This window comes from Monoraphidium neglectum (assembly GCF_000611645.1).
Source record: "Monoraphidium neglectum strain SAG 48.87 unplaced genomic scaffold scaffold00093, whole genome shotgun sequence".
Taxonomy (NCBI): domain Eukaryota; kingdom Viridiplantae; phylum Chlorophyta; class Chlorophyceae; order Sphaeropleales; family Selenastraceae; genus Monoraphidium; species Monoraphidium neglectum.
Window position 1 is genome coordinate 20,483 of NW_014013535.1, and position 16,939 is coordinate 37,421.

Genomic DNA, 16,939 nt, shown 5'->3' on the forward strand with positions numbered 1-16,939 from the left:
GCTAGACCTGCCTGATTTCGGCGCCCGGATGCTGCACCCCTTTCAAAGGTGCACCCCCGACCTTTTTGACCCATGCGGTGGCCCGCGCCCAGATATCACATGCCATTGCAGCACCCCCACCACTGACTCGCATACATTTGACCCCCCCTCGCGTACTGCACGCCTCCCGGCCGGCGCTCGCACCCGCGGCTGCTCGGACCGGTGCAACAGAGAGCCCTCTGCCTCACCCACAGCTGACCGAGCGACCCTGGATCGACGACGCCCCCATCTAGCTCGTTTTCATCCGCACACGCCGCACCAGCCGCTGCAACAGGCGGCGCGCGAGCCACTGCGCGCTGTTTTCAGTGCCTTTCCGGCCACAAAAGCATGTGCGTTGCTGTAACACAACAGCTTTACATGCCCCAGGGTTTTGGAGGCTTGTCGGCTGGAGGATTGACATGAAGCAGGGTCTGGGCAGCGCATACAGTGGTGGTCAACAACTGCCAGTCTCAACGCTCATAGTTATTTCTGCCACACCGCAGCCAGCATGAAGTGCGGCCGCCGCATCTCCTGCGCGGGCCGCCTGGCTCAGGCGGCCAGCTCCGTGACGGCCCGGCGCCCCCTCGCCACGCTGACGCCAGCTAGCCTGCCGCGCCGCACGCGCTCCCCTTTTCGCCGCTCCCCACCCCACGCGGCTGGCTCGTCGCGCGGCGCTGTCCCATGCTTTTCCTGGGCCTTGACCAAGGCGAGTGAGGGCGGGAATTGCGTTCTGCACTTGGGGCCGGCGGTGGGCAGGGAAAGCAAAGACAACGGCTGCAGCTGGGGACAGGTGCGCGAGTCGAGCGCGGTGGCATGCCGGTGAGCGTGAGGGGCACCGCCACGCGGCCTCTCGTCTGAATGGTGCAGGAGAATCGTTGGGCCGTGCTATCCACTGCGCGCCACATGCGTGCCCCCACCTGCCGCTCGATTTCGGCCCCGGACGGCGCCAGAGCGCAGCGTGCCCCGGCCGCGCCCGCGCTCTCGTCTTGAGAGGACACAGACGAGGAGCTCAGCGACAGCTCAGCCAGCAGTGCTGCCGGCTGCCGGTGCTGCTCTGGGTCCTGCAGCCGCTCGACGCGCCGCGGCTGCTGATGAGCAGACTGCTGCTGCGGCTGCTGTCGAGCAGACTGCTGCTGCGGCTGCTGCCGAGCAGACTGCTGCTGCGGCCGCTCCAGCGGGTCGTCCGCTCTGCTGCTGGATCGCCTGTGCGGTTGGCGCCGCCCCTCCTGCGGCGCCGCTGGCCGCGCGAGCCGAGTGCTGGAGGGGGGAGGCTTAGCGGCGGCTGGGGCTGCTGCTACTGCTGCTGCTATTACTGCAGGCCGCTGGGCTGCAGGCGCTGGGGCTGGGGCATCTTCGGCCTGAGGGCGATTTGCCGCGCCGTCTCCCTCCCGTTGGCCTAACACTCTGAAAAGGGCGGCCTGTGTCGGGAGGAGGAAGGAGTATGAAGACAAGGCAAACACGCAAACACGCAATCGATAAGTTTTTGCGGCAGTGATGGTAACAACGCAACCCTGCAGCCCTGTACTCGCCCCTTGGCGCCTTGCCGCCCCACCCCTCATCAACTTGCCGTCCCCGTGCGTCCACCAGCCCACCTTGAGCCTCTCCATCTGCCGCTTGTGCTCATCGCACTGCGCCCTCAGCGCCCTGACCTGCTCGCGCAGCCCCGCACGCATGGTCAGGTCCAGGCGGCCACGCCGGCGCGCGGCCTGCGTTTGGTGGGTGTATATGGGACCAGTAGTGGGACAAGGCGGCGTGCAGAGATTTGCCATACGGTGCGAGGGCAGTGAGCGGGGGAGCGGGGGAGCGGGGGAGCGGGGGAGCTTGGGAGTGGGGGAGCGGGGGAACTTGTTGAACTCAAACAAACCCATACGTCCGCGCGCAGCCTGGCGGCCGTAACGCGCTGCTGCCTAAGCACCAATAACACTTGACACCAGCTAGTAAGGCGCATGCCTGCCGCAATCCCTGCACGACGATGACGCAGCAGCAGCGGCCCCCACCTCTGCTCCCTTGCGCAGCTCCTCAAGCTCCCCCTCAACATGCTGCCGCGCCCGGCCCAGCTCCGACGCCAGCCGCCTCTCCGCGGCAGCCGAGCGGTCAGCCCGCTTGGCCAGCTCGCCGCACGCCGCCCGCAGCGCCTTGCGCTCGGCACTGCGTCGGCTCGTGCGTGAGGGCGGAAGCGTTTGTGAGCAGCCGTGCGTGCGTGGCAGTGCTGGTTCATGGGCAACTCTGGATGTTGTATCCGTGCACTTTGTCGACAGGCGCTACGTAGCTTGATGCGCCATGCATGCATGCGCCATATGGAGCGGCGGTTGACATGGCGAGCAGACTCCTGTCGAAATCGGCCAGTCCCAGACGGCCTGGCAGCGTGTCTGCCCAGCTGCCAGCATGCAGCGCAGCAAGTCATCATCTCATCGATCTGGCACCGAACACCTGGAAACCACACGCGCTCGACGCAGCCTGAGCAGACCTGCACGCGCCCGCCTGCTCCTGCTGGGCGAGCAAGCGCCCAGCTTGCGCCACCGACGCGCCGCGCAGCAGGGCCAGCTCGCGCTGCTGCTGCGCCAGCTGCGCCTCGAGGTCGTCCGCGCGCCGCTCCAGGGCGGCGCGTGACGCGCGCTCCTGCTCTGCTCCCGCGTTGAGGGCCTGGAGGGAAGCCTGGGGCACCAGCGCGGCAGGGCGGGGCGGTGTTGGCAATCGCCTTGAAGCTCCAGGAGCATCACTCAGTGATGGGGGTATCCATTCGCTGACGTGCCTGTATGCTCGTTCAGCCTCGAAACTTCATGAGCACGCAAACACGCCACTCAGGCTGGGATGGGTCGAGCTATCCAGGAGGGCGCCACGCACCTGCGTGTTGCGGCCCAGCAGCAGCATGCGCGAAATCTGGTTGGTCGCCGCCTTGAGCCCCGCCCGCGCCTCGTCCAGCCCTAGCCGCGCCACCCCCGACTCCCTACGCAGCGCCTGGAGCTCCCCGGCGGCGGCGGCGCCCTCCGTGTCGGCCGCGGCCGCGCGGCGCGCGAGGGCGGCGACGGTGCTGGCGAGGTCTGCCACCAAGGCAGCCGACGCAGACGCCGCGGCCGCGCCGGCGGCCGCGCGGGCCTCGAGAGACTCGCTGCTGGGAAGGTCGCCAGCAGGCTCGTCCGCGGCAGGCGCGCGCTGCGGCGGCTGCGGCGTGCGGGACCCTGCTGCCGTTGCGGCGGCAGCCGCGGCCGCAGCGAAGCGGCCCAGGCCGACGACTGTGGCGCGAGGAGCCCCGGCAGCCGGTGTCGCCTCAGCGGCGCCGGGGCTGCTGTTTGAAGACAGAAATTCTGACAGGAGTGAGCTCAGGTGCTGGAGGTCGATGGCCTCCGAGTGGCCCTCATCAGACAGCGTTTCACTGGCAGTTGCATTTGTACGCGGCGCCGGGCGCCCAGCCGCGCCGCCGAAGAACGCGTGTGCTGGCATTGTAGGTGGACCTAGACTTGCGACGACCTGATACACAGCAATCCTGCGAGATTCGGTCAAGGTTTTGCCTTTCTGCGATTGACTGCGCGCATGAGGTTATCGCAAGAGCTTTGCAGTTGCTTACTGTATATGGTTTTTTGATTTGCAATATCACAGCGTTCGAGGACAAGATGTGGCGATGATGACGCTGGTGGTGCGTGAGGAGGCGCAGGGTGTACGTTTTAAGGGCTCCCCACAACGTTGAATTTCAAATCAATGCACGTGAATATACCCTCGAGAGCTCATTGACATCGCTTCCAATCCGAGTCAGCCGAATCGCTTCCGATAGGTGGGTGGGGAGCGTCCCGTGCTTTCGATTCCTTATGTTGTGTAACAAGCGTTGATTGGTGGTGTGACTGTGGCTTGTGGGACCCGTAAGCCGCGATCACTTGTAGCCCGCCCCAAGGCCAACCGACGGCGCGCTCAGCCCAAGCCAGTCCAAAATAGCACGGTGGGGTGCATTAAGATACGTGATCTCGATCCTCTGTCCCTCGATGGAGCGCTGTTGGGCGCGTCGCACCGCTGGGAATGCCGTTGTGCGACGCTGACGAAGCGCCCCGTCTGGGGCCTGGCATGGCGCTTTCTGGGCTTGCTCGCGGCCATCAGCAAAGGTGATGACAGAAAAATTTCATCTGCACCCATGAAATATGCCCGTCTCCCATACTGATCCCACAAAGAACCGCAACAGGTAAGGACCAACCTCCAGCCCCCAGTCCGGCCACCCTGAAATGGAGGACGACGGCCCGCTCCCGCGTAGCGCGTCGCGCTCGCTGTCCCTGGACCTCGCGCGCATGTCCTCCTGGCACCTCGAGCAAGACGTGCTGGTCGTGGCCAGCCCGAAGGCCGCGGGCGACGAGCCGGGCGGCTGCCCGGGCGCGTCGCACCTGAGCGCCGAGGCGCTGGCCATGATCAGGGGGCAGGTCACTGCTGAGAGGAAGGAGCTGCTCTACTCCAACAGCCTCAGGAGGTGGGGGCCCGGGCAGCTCCCCTCTGGAGGTGGGGGTAGGACTGTGCGGGGAGGGCAGGCCACGGGTGTGGGGGGCGAGGCCGTCAATCAGGCCCCGGTCAAAGCTGAATGATTGATTTTGCAGCGCCCGCCACGCAAAGCGCTGGGGCGGGGAGTGGCACCAGACGACGACGCCAGGCTACTGCCGCACACGCCGGATGTTGTCCTGTGGGCGGGAGCGCTGGGCTGCTTGCCTTCACCTCTAGACCCCGGTTAAGCAATCTGACCGCGCGCACACCCACCCCCACAGGCGCAGCCTGGAGGGCGGCGCAAAGTGAGCCAGCCGGCAGGGGCCGGACTGCGCGCTTCCACGAAGCCGCACGGCTCAAGGGCAATGACCGGGCAATCGCAGCCAACGTGGGTGTCTCGAAGACGCAAGGGCGCATCCGTGGGGGGCCAACCCACAGAGGGGAAATCTTGAGCAACACTTGTGTGATGCACCGCGAGGCCGGACGCCACTCTCAACACAATACGCAAGGGGCGCGCTGCATGGCTCGGCTCTCGCGCTTGGCTCACATGCCGCGCGGCCAATGAGCAGCAGGCCATTTCAAACAACATTGTCATGAACGCTTCTCCATCGACCTTGCCACAGCGCCAATGGCGCGCCTGCAGCACGCACGTTGGCCGCCCACTGCATTGCAGTATCGACCCTTGTGCGCGGCTTGGGCACATCACTAGGGGCGCTTAGGTGTTTCCTGGAAATTTCGGTCGCACAACTTCCCACCTATGCGTCATGCCATGCTCAGCTTGCAGGTGGTGCGTGCCTTTTCCTGCACACACACACCGCAACGACGAGATAGCCACTGCACCTGGCCTGGTGCACACAAAAGCACGGTGGTGGTACACCTTCCACTCACCTAGGATTTGTGAGTCTTTTGAACCAAGTTTTCCAATCTACGCGCTGAATCACAAAAAATCAGTGCGCAGATTGGCACCGCCATGATGAGCCGAGGGAAGCAAGCACTTTGCTACGTTTGAGAAAGAAGTCGCCACACCAGCAAGCAACCGCCCAATCCACCGGCAAATTGCATCCACAGCGCTCCATCTCCCTCACAGCGTGCCTGTTATGTTGGAAGCAAGCCGTGGCCTAGTAACTCTGCATTGAAAACTGCGTGGTATTGTTCCAAACCAGGGTATTGCGGCGTGCACCGGGGCGCAGCGCCCTCACGCAGCGGCTGCTGGGCCTCACAGGGGGCTACACCCGAGCTTCCACATGTAGCTTTAACACATTGCCTCGCGACACCTTTGTAAAATTTTTGGTGTGAACGCGGGCATAACTGTCGAGGTCACTTGGCGGGCAATGCAGTGGCGGGGCCTTGAGAAGGGGGGGGCTGTCGTAGCCGTCGTGCGTGCAGGCGGTTTCCCTGTCGATGCCTAGTCGCGCCACAACGGGCAATACATGCGAAGCCGAAAATGGCCTGGAGGTCTTCAAGCAGTGGCAGGACCTTGTCATGAGTGGGGGCTTTGTATGTCCAGAAGAGCAGTCGTCCACACAATCACATCGACTTCCTTGTTTGGCCTGCGGCCCTGTCAGCTGTTTTGTAATAAGCGTGCCCACAAGAACACTTTGCTGTCACCCAAGCCCCTCATGCAAAGCGTCCCTCCTCATTCCGCTGGGCGCTCACAACAGGGGCATGGTGGCCGGCGTACCAAACATACACAAGATGGGGCGGATGCAGCCAACCCGGCTGCCGCAGCTAAGCACTCTTCACTTGCGGCAAATCAGAGGGGGTTACACAAGAGGGTCGCTCGCGACCGCTGACCCATCACGCCCGCGGCGCCCCCGGCGGCTGCGGCCCGGGCGGCGGCGGGGGAGGCGGGAGGCCGCCGTGTTGCTGCTGCCCCGGCTGCATGGGCCGCATCTGCGGCCCTGGCACGAATGGGAACGGCGGCGGGAGTTGCTGGGGTGGCTGCTGCTGCTGCTGTGGTGGCGCGCCGGGCGGCGGCGCCGGCGGCTGCGGGTGCGCATACCCTGGCGCCCCTGGATGCATGGGTGGGGGGCCTCGGGGGCCCGCTTGCGGTGGGCCCCAGGGCGGCGGCGGCCCCATCTGCCGCGCTGCCGCATAGCCCTGTGGCGAGTAGCCGGCCGGCGGCGGCGCGCCCGGTGGCGGGGCGGGCGGCGCCACGCCAGGCGGCGCATAGCCCGGCGGCAAGTAGCCTGGCGGAGCGTAGCCCGGTGGCGCCCCTGGGTAATGTTGGTACTGGTGCTGCTGCTGGTGCGGAGGCGGCGGCCCTGGAGGGAAATGCTGCAGCGATGGTGGGGGCAGCGCGGCGCCAAAGGGGTTGTAGGGTTCCTGCTGCTGCTGCTGGCCCGAGGTGGGCGGCGGCGGCGGCGGCGGGGGCGCGCCGTACGGGGCGTTCGGCGTCCCTGCTGCCGCGGGCGGCGGCGGTGGCGGGGGCGGCGGGACGTCGCTTTCGGGCGCAGCAGTGGGCGGCGCTGCTGCCTCCTGCTGCTGCTGCTGCTGCTGCTGCTGCTGCTGAGGCTCCAATTCCATTTGGATGTCAGCAGCCCCCGTGGGGTCGTACGCCTCCTCTTCGCCGCCCTCAGCAGCCGCCGCGGCCACCGGGACAGGCGGCGGCACAAACGGCGCAGCCGCAGCCGCGGCAGCCGCAACCGCAGCAGCGGCCGAGACGCCGGCCGGCTCCGGGGGCGGCTCGGCGCGCTTGGGCGCCAGCGGCGGCCGGAACACGGCGCGGCGCAGCGGCCCCACGACGTTGCGGCGCAGCACGATGCCCCCGCTTTTCGCCTCGCCCCCAGCCCCGCCCTTCTCCGCGGCCGCCTCGGGCTCCCCTTCCTCGCCCGCGGCCGCGGGCGCCGCGGCCGTGCCGCCGCTGCTGGCGCTGGCGTCCGGCGCCTTGGCGGCGGCGGCCTTTGGGGCGATGTTTGGGTCGACCTCGAAGACGTCGTCCATGGAGGCCTGCTGCTGCTCTCCCTGCTGCCCTTGGCCGCCCTCGCCCTGCTGCTGCTCCTGCTGCTGCTCGATCAGGCGCAGCTGCTCCTGCGGGGGGTGGCCGCGGGGGCAGGAGCCAGGGATGGGTACAGAGGTGGTTGCAGACGCGAGGGGAGAGGTCACAGGGCCTTGACGATAGGGACGTGGCGTTGAGGGTGAGCGCTTGTCAGTGAACCCGCGTGCGTACTCAGGCAGACACAAATTGCTAACACGTGCATGCATCCAACTACACACACACGCGCGCACACGCTCACACACACACCCCACACACACATATACACACGCGCAAGCGCACCCCCCGTTTCTCCCAGGCCCACCTCCAGCCTGCGCTTCTTCTGATCAAGGCCCAGCTTCAGCCTCAGCTCAGGCGGCATCTCCTCATGCACCTTGGATGTCATAGGCACCGTCCCCGCCCACGCCACCGCCGCCGGCAACAGAGCCGGCGCCAGCACCGGCATCGTGGGCGCCCCGCCCACGACCGCCGCCTCGGCCGCGACGGCCGCGCGGATCTCGGCCGGCGCGAGCGTCAGGCTGGAGACCGGGATCAGCGGCATCGCGGCCGCCGCCGCGGCGATGTCCTCGGCTACCGCCGCGGCGCCGCTGGCGCTGGCAGGCGCGGCGCCCAGCAGCTGCTGCAGGGCCATGCGGCTCTGGGCGATGGGGGCGCGGCCGGACGTGGGGGGCGGCGGGAGGGGCGCTGATGCTGTGGTGCGCCACCTGCAGGGAGTGGCGGGGCGGGGCGGCAGGGAAGGGTTGAAGAGCGCGATGTGTGGCGGTTGCGCCAGAGGTGTGGGTGCCAGGAGTGGACGCGCGGCAGCAAGGGGACGCGCAGGGGCAGGGGCAGCGCCCGTGTGCTGCAGACTCGACGCCAGCAGGCTTTTCGTTGCAGACAGTCCAGCAGGACCCAGAGCGCCCGCCCCCCCACTGCCGCGGCGCACTTGCTGTCGCCAGCAACGCCTGCTTTCAGTGCCGCCGCTGCCGCAGCAGCCGCTGTGGGCGCCCGCAGCGCCGCCGCGCTCGCGAGCGCGGCTGCAAAGGCGGCCGGCAGCCCGGCCGCTGCGGCGCTGCCGTTGGCCGCCTGCGAGGCCGCCGGCGCTGCTTGGCCGTTGGCTCCTTGGCCCCCTGCTGCAGCCACTGCCGCCCCGACACGAGAGTCCACCAGGGGATAAGCTGCCGCGCCATTTCCCTGCGCGCTCGCGCCCTCTGCGCCGCTCCCGCCTGGCAGTGGCGAGCGCCTCCTGGGCTCGCCGCCGGGCCCCCGGCTTCTGCTCCTGCTCCGGCGCCGGCCGGACCCCCGGCCGCGGCTGCTGCTGCGGGCCCTGCGGCCGTCGTCCCTGCGCCGCTCCCTCGAGCGGCTGCGGTCGTGCCGCAGCCGCGCGGGCGACGGGCTGCGCCGCCGCCGCCGCTCTGGGGAGTAGCTGCCGCGGCGGCGCGGCGGCCCCCGTCTCGCCGGCGAGGGAGTGCGCCGCCGGAGGGGCTGGCTCAGGCGGCGGCGCGCAGGGCTGCGGCTGCGGCTGCGGCTGCTGGGCCTGCGCTGCGCCGGGCTGGCGCGCCGCTGGGCCCGCGCGCTCTTGCGAGGTTCCCCCAGCTCCGCGGGCCCCTCGCTGCGGCCGCGGCTGCGCTTGCGTGCACGGCCCTCCGCGCCCTCCCTCGCTTTCTGGCCGCGGCCTTCCTCGCCGCCCCCTGCGCCCCTCTCCTTGCTCTTGGTGCGTCCCCGGCCACGGCCATGGCTGCGGCTGCGTTTGCGGGCTCCCTCCGCGCCCGCATGGCCCGCTGTCGCCTTGTGTGTGCTGCCATGCTTGCCGGGCTCGGCGGCCCCCTCCTTGCTCTGTGACCGCCCGCGGCCAGGGCTGCGGCTACGGCTGCGGGTACGGCTGCGGCTGCTGCGGCGGTGCTTGTGCTTGTGCTTGTGCCGCCGCTCCTTTTTGTCTTTGTCCTTGTGTTGGTGGTGCCGCCGCTCTTCGCCGCCGCGAGGGGCCTCACCCCCCGCGGTCTTGGCCTGTGCTGCTGCCGCGTCCGCTCCCTCCCCTGCTGACCCGCCGTCTGATTTGGGACGGTCTGCCGCACCCTCAGCACTGTGCTCCTCAGCAAGCGGCTCGCCACAACCAGCAGCAGCGTCAAGCGCCGGCGCCTCGCCTTGTGGCACCACGGCTGTGCCCGCTAGGTCAGCAGCGTCCCGCAACTCTGTGTCTGCTTGGTGCTCCGAGTCCCCATCCCGACCCGGCATGGCTCTGTGTGCTGGGATCGATCCCAAATGTGTAGATAGATCGCGGGAGGAAATGGAGGTATAAAAAAACGAAATACAGGATCAGCAATGAGGGGAGTGCTGTTCAAGAAATACTAGTATTCCCCTGTTGATCTCAGATCTGGTTCGTGGGGGCTGCTGTGATGCAGTTTACAAGCGCTTTGTGTTTTAGGAGCAAATGAGTCCCCACAAAGCGCCCTATCAGGCCTGAAAAGGATATGTTGCCAATGAATGGACCAGTCAGCCCATGTCACCGTAGAGGGCAACCTGCTTGCACTCACCGCCACCCCTCCCCGGTGCCGGGCAAGCAAGGACTGAAGCATGTCGCACAAAATCTCCGACCACATTTGCTAAATGCATGCAAGGAAGCACTCGCATTGCCAAGGTGTTATCTGCCTGGGCAGGCAGAGCCTGCAGGTCAGGTGTAGACCAGCGTGCTGCACTCTCACACGCTTCCCCCTTGCCCCCCGGCAAAGTCCTGGTTTACCTGCTGTTGCTGGTGCTGTTCACTGGAAGGCTGCATCAGTGCTGTACCAGTCCACCAATTAAATCAAGGGGCTAACAGGGAAAATGGAGATCCCACAGAATCAAATCAAGGGACGTTCAAAAGTAATATGAATCAGTGCTTGTGAAGGGTGTAAGCAAATTGAGCAACTGGGTTATTGAGGGTTGATATATAAACCCTGAACCCTAAACCCATATACTCCCCCTACAGACAGCGAAGCAGGCAGTGGGGGCTTGGGCAGCCTACCGCTAGCAGTTGGCGGGCTGCAACACTTGAACTTAAGGTTCTCGTGAGGTTCTCGTTGCATGCGTCATTGAAAGGCGCATGACAGGTACAGCATGTTGCGCACGGGGCAGCAAGAACCTGAGTGATGCAAGCGCACCAGATTCACAGAAACAATTTGCACGGCGGCTTCAAAAATGCGCAGCGCCTCTTACACGGTAGTGCAGTGCGGTGCTGCTGGTCCGTCACCCTGTCTCGCTGTCCGGTGACCGCCCAGGACCTGAGCTGGTTGTGGACATCGAGGCCGTGTACTTTTGTAGCTAATTTCTGTCGTTGTGAATTGCGACCTAGCATCCTGCGTCAAGTAACTTCAAGGTTGCATTGAGCTGGGGAGCGCAAGCAGCGTGTTGCACCGCTCTCAAACGTGCCAGGCGGTCTTTTTCCCATTTGAAGGGTTTCTAACCGTGCATCACCCATAGTACTGGGCAATTGAGAGCAATGAGGGCGCTCCAGTTGTGCGTTCTGGCGCTGTGCGCCCTGGGTGAGTGAGCTGGTCGCGCGAAATTATCATAGGATTCTGCCGCTAGACTTAGTCACAGTGTGCCTGCGTGTGGGCTGACTTTGGTCACCCTGGCCAGCATACAAGCTGGCCGGGGCACCCTGATTTCATTCTGCCTCCATATAACTGCACACTCGGGCTTGGGCGCATATCAACTGGCAATTGCAAGTAGATTTGTCTGATTGAGCTGGGCCAATGAGTCTCCCGTCATCCAGGCGCAGGCGCGCGCCGGTGCCCCACCTTCGCTGAACAACTGCTGGCACCTGCCGCGCGTCGCCCCGCCATTTTCTGCGCTCGCAGTTGCCGGTGCACAGGCGCCGGCCAAGGTGGATCCCACAACGGGCCTTCCGCCTGGCGTCGTACCGCTTCCCAGCGACCCGCCAGCGGCGGCGCCGACGCCAGCCGCAGCCGCCCCCGCAGGTTTGCCTTCCGGCTACCCGGGGTACCCCAACGCTGCGAGCCTAGGCTTCCCCATCCCATACCCTAGCTACCCGCAGCCCGCCGCCACCGCCGGCTACCCGCAGCCCGCAGCGGCGCCCGGCTACCCGCAGGCCGCGCCAGGCGCGCTGCCGACCGCGGCCTACCCCGCCGCGGCGCCCGGCTTCCCGGCTGGCCCTGGCGCGCTGCCCGCGCCCGCGGCGGCGGCGCCGCAGTATGCGGTGCCCGGCGCACTGCCGACGGGCCCGGCAGCGGCGGCTGCGAAGCCCCCGGCGCCGCAGCCCCCAAAGAAGGAAGAGAAGAAGGATGCAAAGAAGGAGGAGGCAGCGGCCCCCAAGGCAGCGGCCCCAAAGGCGGCGCCCGCAGGCGAGCTGGCGGCCCGGGCTTGCGAGAAGGGCGGGCGGGGCTCAGGGGCTGTCAAGGGTGTAGATTCCCGCCCTTCGTACGCCTGGCATGCGTCGGGGATGGGCTCTACGGGCAGTTGTTGGGCAGCTGGGCGTGGGTCAGACCCTAAAGCACGATGTCTGCGTTCCCTCTTCCGCCTTCCACCCCGCGCAGCACCCCTGGCCGGCGCCCTGCCGACCGCGCCGCTGGCGGCTGGCCCGCTGGCCGCCGCCCCGGCGCCAGTGCCCGCGGCAGCCGCCCCAGGACTTCTCCCGGCCAGCCCTGCGGGGCCCCCCGCTCCTGGCCTGATGCTCCCTGGCGGTGAGGCGCAGAGTTTGTCTCGAGGGGTGCAAGGGTGTTAGAACCTGTCACAGAACCTGTCACAGCCTGTTGGAGACGCGGCTGGTGCCGGCAGTCCAGCACACCACGCACATTGCGGCCAGTTGCGGCTTGCACTGCTGTCAGCGAGCATTGCGGGCTCAGGCCACAGCCCGCGCCCACCAGCAACCTGAGCGGCATCCCAGCTGCACGTGCTGACCTGGCGCTGCTGGCGCGACGCATGCCGCCGCTGCAGCGATACCCCCCGGCGCCTTGGCCACTGGCCCTGCCCCTGGCATGGTGCCACTCGGCCGTGAGTAGCCGTTGCTATAGAGCACCATGCACGATACGCGCTGTCAAGCCCAACGAGCGGCGGCAAGCTTGAGAGCGTTGCAACCCAGTTGGCACCACGCAGCTCCAACCACGCGGCAGCGGCAGTCGTGCGGTCCCGCCCAACACGCCTCCTCCTCCCCTCTTGCGTGGCCCGCCCCTCGCTCCCTCGACTTCGCAGCCGCACCCCGCGCCCCTGGCGCTCCCCCCGGCGTCCCTGGAGCGCTGCCTTTTGACGGAACCATGGGCGGCCCAGGCGGGCCCCTGCCCAACCCCAACGCTGCGGCCAACATTAACGGCCCCGCGAGTGGCGGCGCCGGCACCGGCCTCGGCAGCTTGGCAGGAGACCCCAACGCAAGCACTGGGCTCGGCAGCGCCGGCGCGACGGGCCTGGGCGGCGCTGGTGCAGGAACCGGCCTCGGCGGCCTCAGCGGCGCGGGATTGGGCGCTACTGGCGCTGGCGGCCTTGGCGGCAGTCCTGGAACGCTTGGGGCCGGTGCCGGCACGCTCGGCGGCGGTGCGGGCACTCTCGGCGGCGGTGCGGGCACTCTCGGCGCCGCTCCTGGTGCCCCCGGGACAGGTTCAGGCACTCTGCTGCGGAGACGCCAGGATGCTGCTGCCAGCGCCGCCGGCGCGGCCACGCGCAGCGGGGTCACGCTGGTGTTGGGTGCTGCTGCCATGGCGCTGCTTCTGTGAGAAAGCGCCATATGCACATGCGACTCAGCAGGTCAGTTCAGGAGCTTGCTTCATCCAGCCAGCCAGGGCGCGTCAGACCACCCACCTCCTGCGGAATGCACATGCCCTGCATCCGGCATGGAGGCAGGGACGGCAAGTTGTGAACATCATCCCCTCACCAAGCAATTGGTGGGGCGCCCTGCAGCAGGATTGCGTGAGCTGGGCTGGGGTGGTAGGAGCAGTCACATATGTGCTGCGGCCACATGTTGGTGGCCCGGCAGCGGTGCTATAGCCAGGACCTGCGCGCCTCCAGGCGCACGCGGCGTCACGCCGCACAAGATTTCCAATTTGTGGTTTCATTGAGAGAAACCAGGCTGGATTTGTCACGCCGAGAGGCGCGAAGGGGCCCTACATCTCAACGGGATTTCGGCATATAGCAAGGCGCATTCGCGTCAAGCGGAGTAAAGTACAGTATGCTGGTATCCGCGTGCACATTGACCATACTTTGACCAACCAGGCCTGATGCGCCCCACCATCCAGCAAGTTATCAGCATCAGACATTGGAGCCCAGCGTAACTGTTGAGGGGCTTAATCAGGGCGGCATGGCGTGTTCGGGTGTGGCCCTGCAAGAGATTGCCACTCGCGTGGGCCGATGTCCGCAATTACGCTGCGCTCCAATTCAGAGTCGCCAAGCATGTATGTCAGTACAAATCGTTGCGTCACAACCCAATGCAGCCATCAGCCGCAGGAGGACAAGCTGTGTGATGCACAATGCCTGCACGGGTGCACTGGTGGGCCTGTCCCGCCAAGCAACAAGCAGCTCACAACAGATCCAGGGCAACCCCAGGGTGACTATGTACACATGGCCTTGCAGCAGATGCTCGCGGGGAATGACTGAACATCAGCAAGGCGCTTTCAATCACCGCTCACGGCCCGCCCATAGTGGGGCAGTCGTGCGCTTGGTTTGCTGTTACAAGTCGAGACTGTGCCGCTACAGGGTCAATGTTCAAGTTGACCTTGAGAATCGCTGCTCGATCTGCCCTGCTTTGAAGGAGGCCTGCTTGACTGCCTTGGCAAGGAGGCGTTCTGCCCCTCGCTGTGTCCTGACCTGACCGCACCCGCTTTCTCCTCCAGCCATTCTCGCTAGGGCGGTACCGTACACAAGGGAGCTGAGGGGAAAGCATTTGCAAATTGACCGTGCGAGAGGTTCCTGGCACCATTGCAGCCTGGTGGGAGAGACGCCAGTATTTTACCCAGCCCTCTCCGGTTTGCCAAAGTACGGGCCCACACGCGACGGTGTGTTATCTCCAGCAGCCTGGCCTCCTCTTCTGCCCACCCGGCGGCGGCCTCGGGGCGCGCTCGGGCTGCGCAGGCTCTGTTCCGCAGCTTGCAGCACGCCGGGCAGGCCACCTTGAAAGCCGCAAAATGTGTTGATCGTACATTTTGCCGCCATAAGATTCACAAGATTGCGCGTCTGTCCCGCATACGGTACCTAGCGCAGCTTCGTCTTTTCATCTGTGCATCTTTCCTGCTTGTCAACGTGGACAAACATCAACCACGGTTCTTGCAGTTGGTGTTGGCCTCCGATATTCACCTTGCCCTGCCACAAAACAGGCAGCAAGTGCCCGCTGCTGACGCAACACACACACATCGGAGCGCCGCGTCCGGCGCGAATCTGCGCCAGCATATGACAGAGTGCCCCATATGCTACAACAGGATCTTGCCTGAGGAGGAGGCCTACACAAATCCCTGCTTCCACCGCTTCTGTCTCGAGGTTTGCGCCAACAACGGGCAGCGGATGGCGTCTCCTGCCGCTGACTCGCGCAGCACTCATCCGCAACGCACCGCGCTGCCGTGCGCCCGCAGTGCATCGAACGCTGGACCGAGGCGCAGCGGCGCCACCCTACCGCGGGCCCCGCCAGCGGCCCCCAGCCGCCCTCGTGCCCCGTCTGCCGGCAGGCCTACACCCACATTATCTCTGATGCCAACGGCGTCAGCTTCAGGTGCGGCTTCCACCCTGGCAGCTGGGCAGGCGGCTGTACGACACAATGTTGCTTGCCGTGTGCTCATTCAAAACGTGAGCTGGGCAGGCATCTGCAGCGCGCCTTGCCCCACGACTCAGACGGCCCGTCATGCCCACGTCCATGTCCATGTGTGCGCGCTGTGCGCCCTCGCGGGCCCCCTCGTCACACTGGGGCTCGCGCGCAGGTCCAAGGCGGTGGACGGCGGCGCCAGGGGCGCGGCGCTGCGCCTGGGCGGCGGCATGCTGGAGCTCGACGCCGACCGGCGGCGGCGCCGCGCGCTGTACTTGAATCCGGCAGCGCCAGCCGCCTCGCCAGCTGCGGGCACGAGCGGGGGCCACGAGGCCAGGCAACGCGCTAGAGACGCAGCTGAGGAGGTGGGTCGGTGCGGCGGTCGGAGCGTTACTAGCCTAGACGACATAGGTTGTGATCGCTCGCTCGCGGTGCCTCACAAGCGTTCCCCGGCATCCGACACACATCTTGCCGCGCTCTATCTCGTCTACTATCAGCCCAACGGCGCCAGCGCGGCGGCGAGCCGCGTGCGCCAGCGCCTGCCGCCTCGGCCCCCTGGCGACCCTCAGGTTGAGGCCTGGATTAAGCGGGAGCTCCAGGCAAGTGGGCCTTGCTGTGGGCGCCGCGAGCGACCCGCAGCGCGCTGTGGTGCCAGAAAAGCACCCTTGAGGAGCCGCGACCCCGCCGGTGCACACAGGGATCTGTGTTGAGGGGACCGCAACTCGATGCGACGCCTGAGGCGCCCTGCTCTGGCACATCTTGGCCCTGCAAAGCGGGCGGGCGTACTCTGCTAGCCCGTCCGCATCGCTGCTTGCCTCCCTCCCCATAGCACCTCGCTCCTGCCCCCCCCCCTTCCCTCCAGGCCCTCCTGCTGGAGGCGGACGTGGGGCTGTGGCTGCACCAGCTGCTTGGCGTGCTCAGGGGCTGCGCGGCAGAGGGCCCCGGCGGCGGCTGTACAAATGATAGAGGCGGGTCGTCTTCTGCCAGCGGCAGGGGCCGACAGGCTGGCCGGCCAAGTGCACGGGGGTGGGTCTAAACCTGAAAACCTGAAGAGGGCGTTAGTCATGCATCCAACCGAGCCACCACCCGCTTGTGACCAGCAGTCAGTCATTGCTTATGTGCGGCTCCAACTGCACCATAGCAGCCCTGGGACGGCTCTCAACTCGTAACGCCTGCGGCACCCCTCCCTAGATTCAGGCCTGCGGGTGGCGTGCTGTCAGCAGGTGGACGAGGTTTTGCCGGCTATGGCGACGAACGGGTGTGAAGAGCCATGTGCGCGTGCTCGGCCGTGAACCCGCGGGTCTGCTGGTGCTCGTGGCACGTGATGCCAGAGTGTTGCGTTGAGACAGGTCTTGGCGCTTGGCGCTTGCAGATCTCAGTAGACAGGACTATCCCAAGCTAGAATTATTTTATTCTCACCTGCCAGGCGTGCTTGGAGAGGCTGGAGCTGGCGGCGCGCCCGGCTGTGGCCCAGCACGCGGCCAGGCTGGCGGGCGAGCTGTGGGGCTTTGTGACCTCTGGCCTGACCGTCGCAGCCCATGACCACGCAACGTTCGGCGCGCCTGGCAGCCGCGCAACTAAGCGGCGGCGCGCGGGGGCAAGCGACGAGGAGGACGAGGGCGGCGGCGGCGGGGGTGGTGGCGGCGAGGAGGGTGACGGAGGTTGGGCTGCGCGGGGCGGGGGAGAGGAGGGGCAGCACGGGGCACGTGGCCCGGGCGAGGCGGTGCTTCAAGACACGCTGGCCCGCCAAGACGGCTCGGCAGGCCGGCGGAACA

The 16,939-nt window shown here is 66.7% G+C and overlaps 4 protein-coding genes across 4 annotated transcripts; 2 read left to right on the plus strand and 2 right to left on the minus strand.

The window, feature by feature from the left end:
• Positions 1–1,327: 1,327 nt before the first annotated feature.
• MNEG_1003 (hypothetical protein) lies at positions 1,328–3,459 on the minus strand (the record flags this gene model as incomplete). The annotated part of the gene is made up of 5 exons (XM_014050517.1): positions 1,328–1,414; positions 1,611–1,724; positions 2,016–2,166; positions 2,486–2,673; positions 2,863–3,459. 5 exons carry the CDS (start codon positions 3,457–3,459, stop codon positions 1,328–1,330), a joined length of 1,137 nt encoding a protein of 378 aa, XP_013905971.1.
• A 767-nt stretch (positions 3,460–4,226) lies between these two features.
• On the plus strand, positions 4,227–4,782 carry MNEG_1004 (hypothetical protein; the record flags this gene model as incomplete). The annotated part of the gene is made up of 2 exons (XM_014050518.1): positions 4,227–4,465; positions 4,755–4,782. The coding sequence occupies 2 exons, from the start codon at positions 4,227–4,229 to the stop codon at positions 4,780–4,782; spliced, it is 267 nt and encodes an 88-aa protein (XP_013905972.1).
• Positions 4,783–6,270: 1,488 nt separating this feature from the next.
• On the minus strand, positions 6,271–8,099 carry MNEG_1005 (hypothetical protein; the record flags this gene model as incomplete). The annotated part of the gene is made up of 2 exons (XM_014050519.1): positions 6,271–7,503; positions 7,773–8,099. The coding sequence occupies 2 exons, from the start codon at positions 8,097–8,099 to the stop codon at positions 6,271–6,273; spliced, it is 1,560 nt and encodes a 519-aa protein (XP_013905973.1).
• A 2,826-nt stretch (positions 8,100–10,925) lies between these two features.
• On the plus strand, positions 10,926–13,152 carry MNEG_1006 (hypothetical protein; the record flags this gene model as incomplete). Its single annotated transcript, XM_014050520.1, has 4 exons — positions 10,926–10,968; positions 11,287–11,847; positions 11,983–12,129; positions 12,638–13,152. The coding sequence occupies 4 exons, from the start codon at positions 10,926–10,928 to the stop codon at positions 13,150–13,152; spliced, it is 1,266 nt and encodes a 421-aa protein (XP_013905974.1).
• Positions 13,153–16,939: the final 3,787 nt, after the last annotated feature.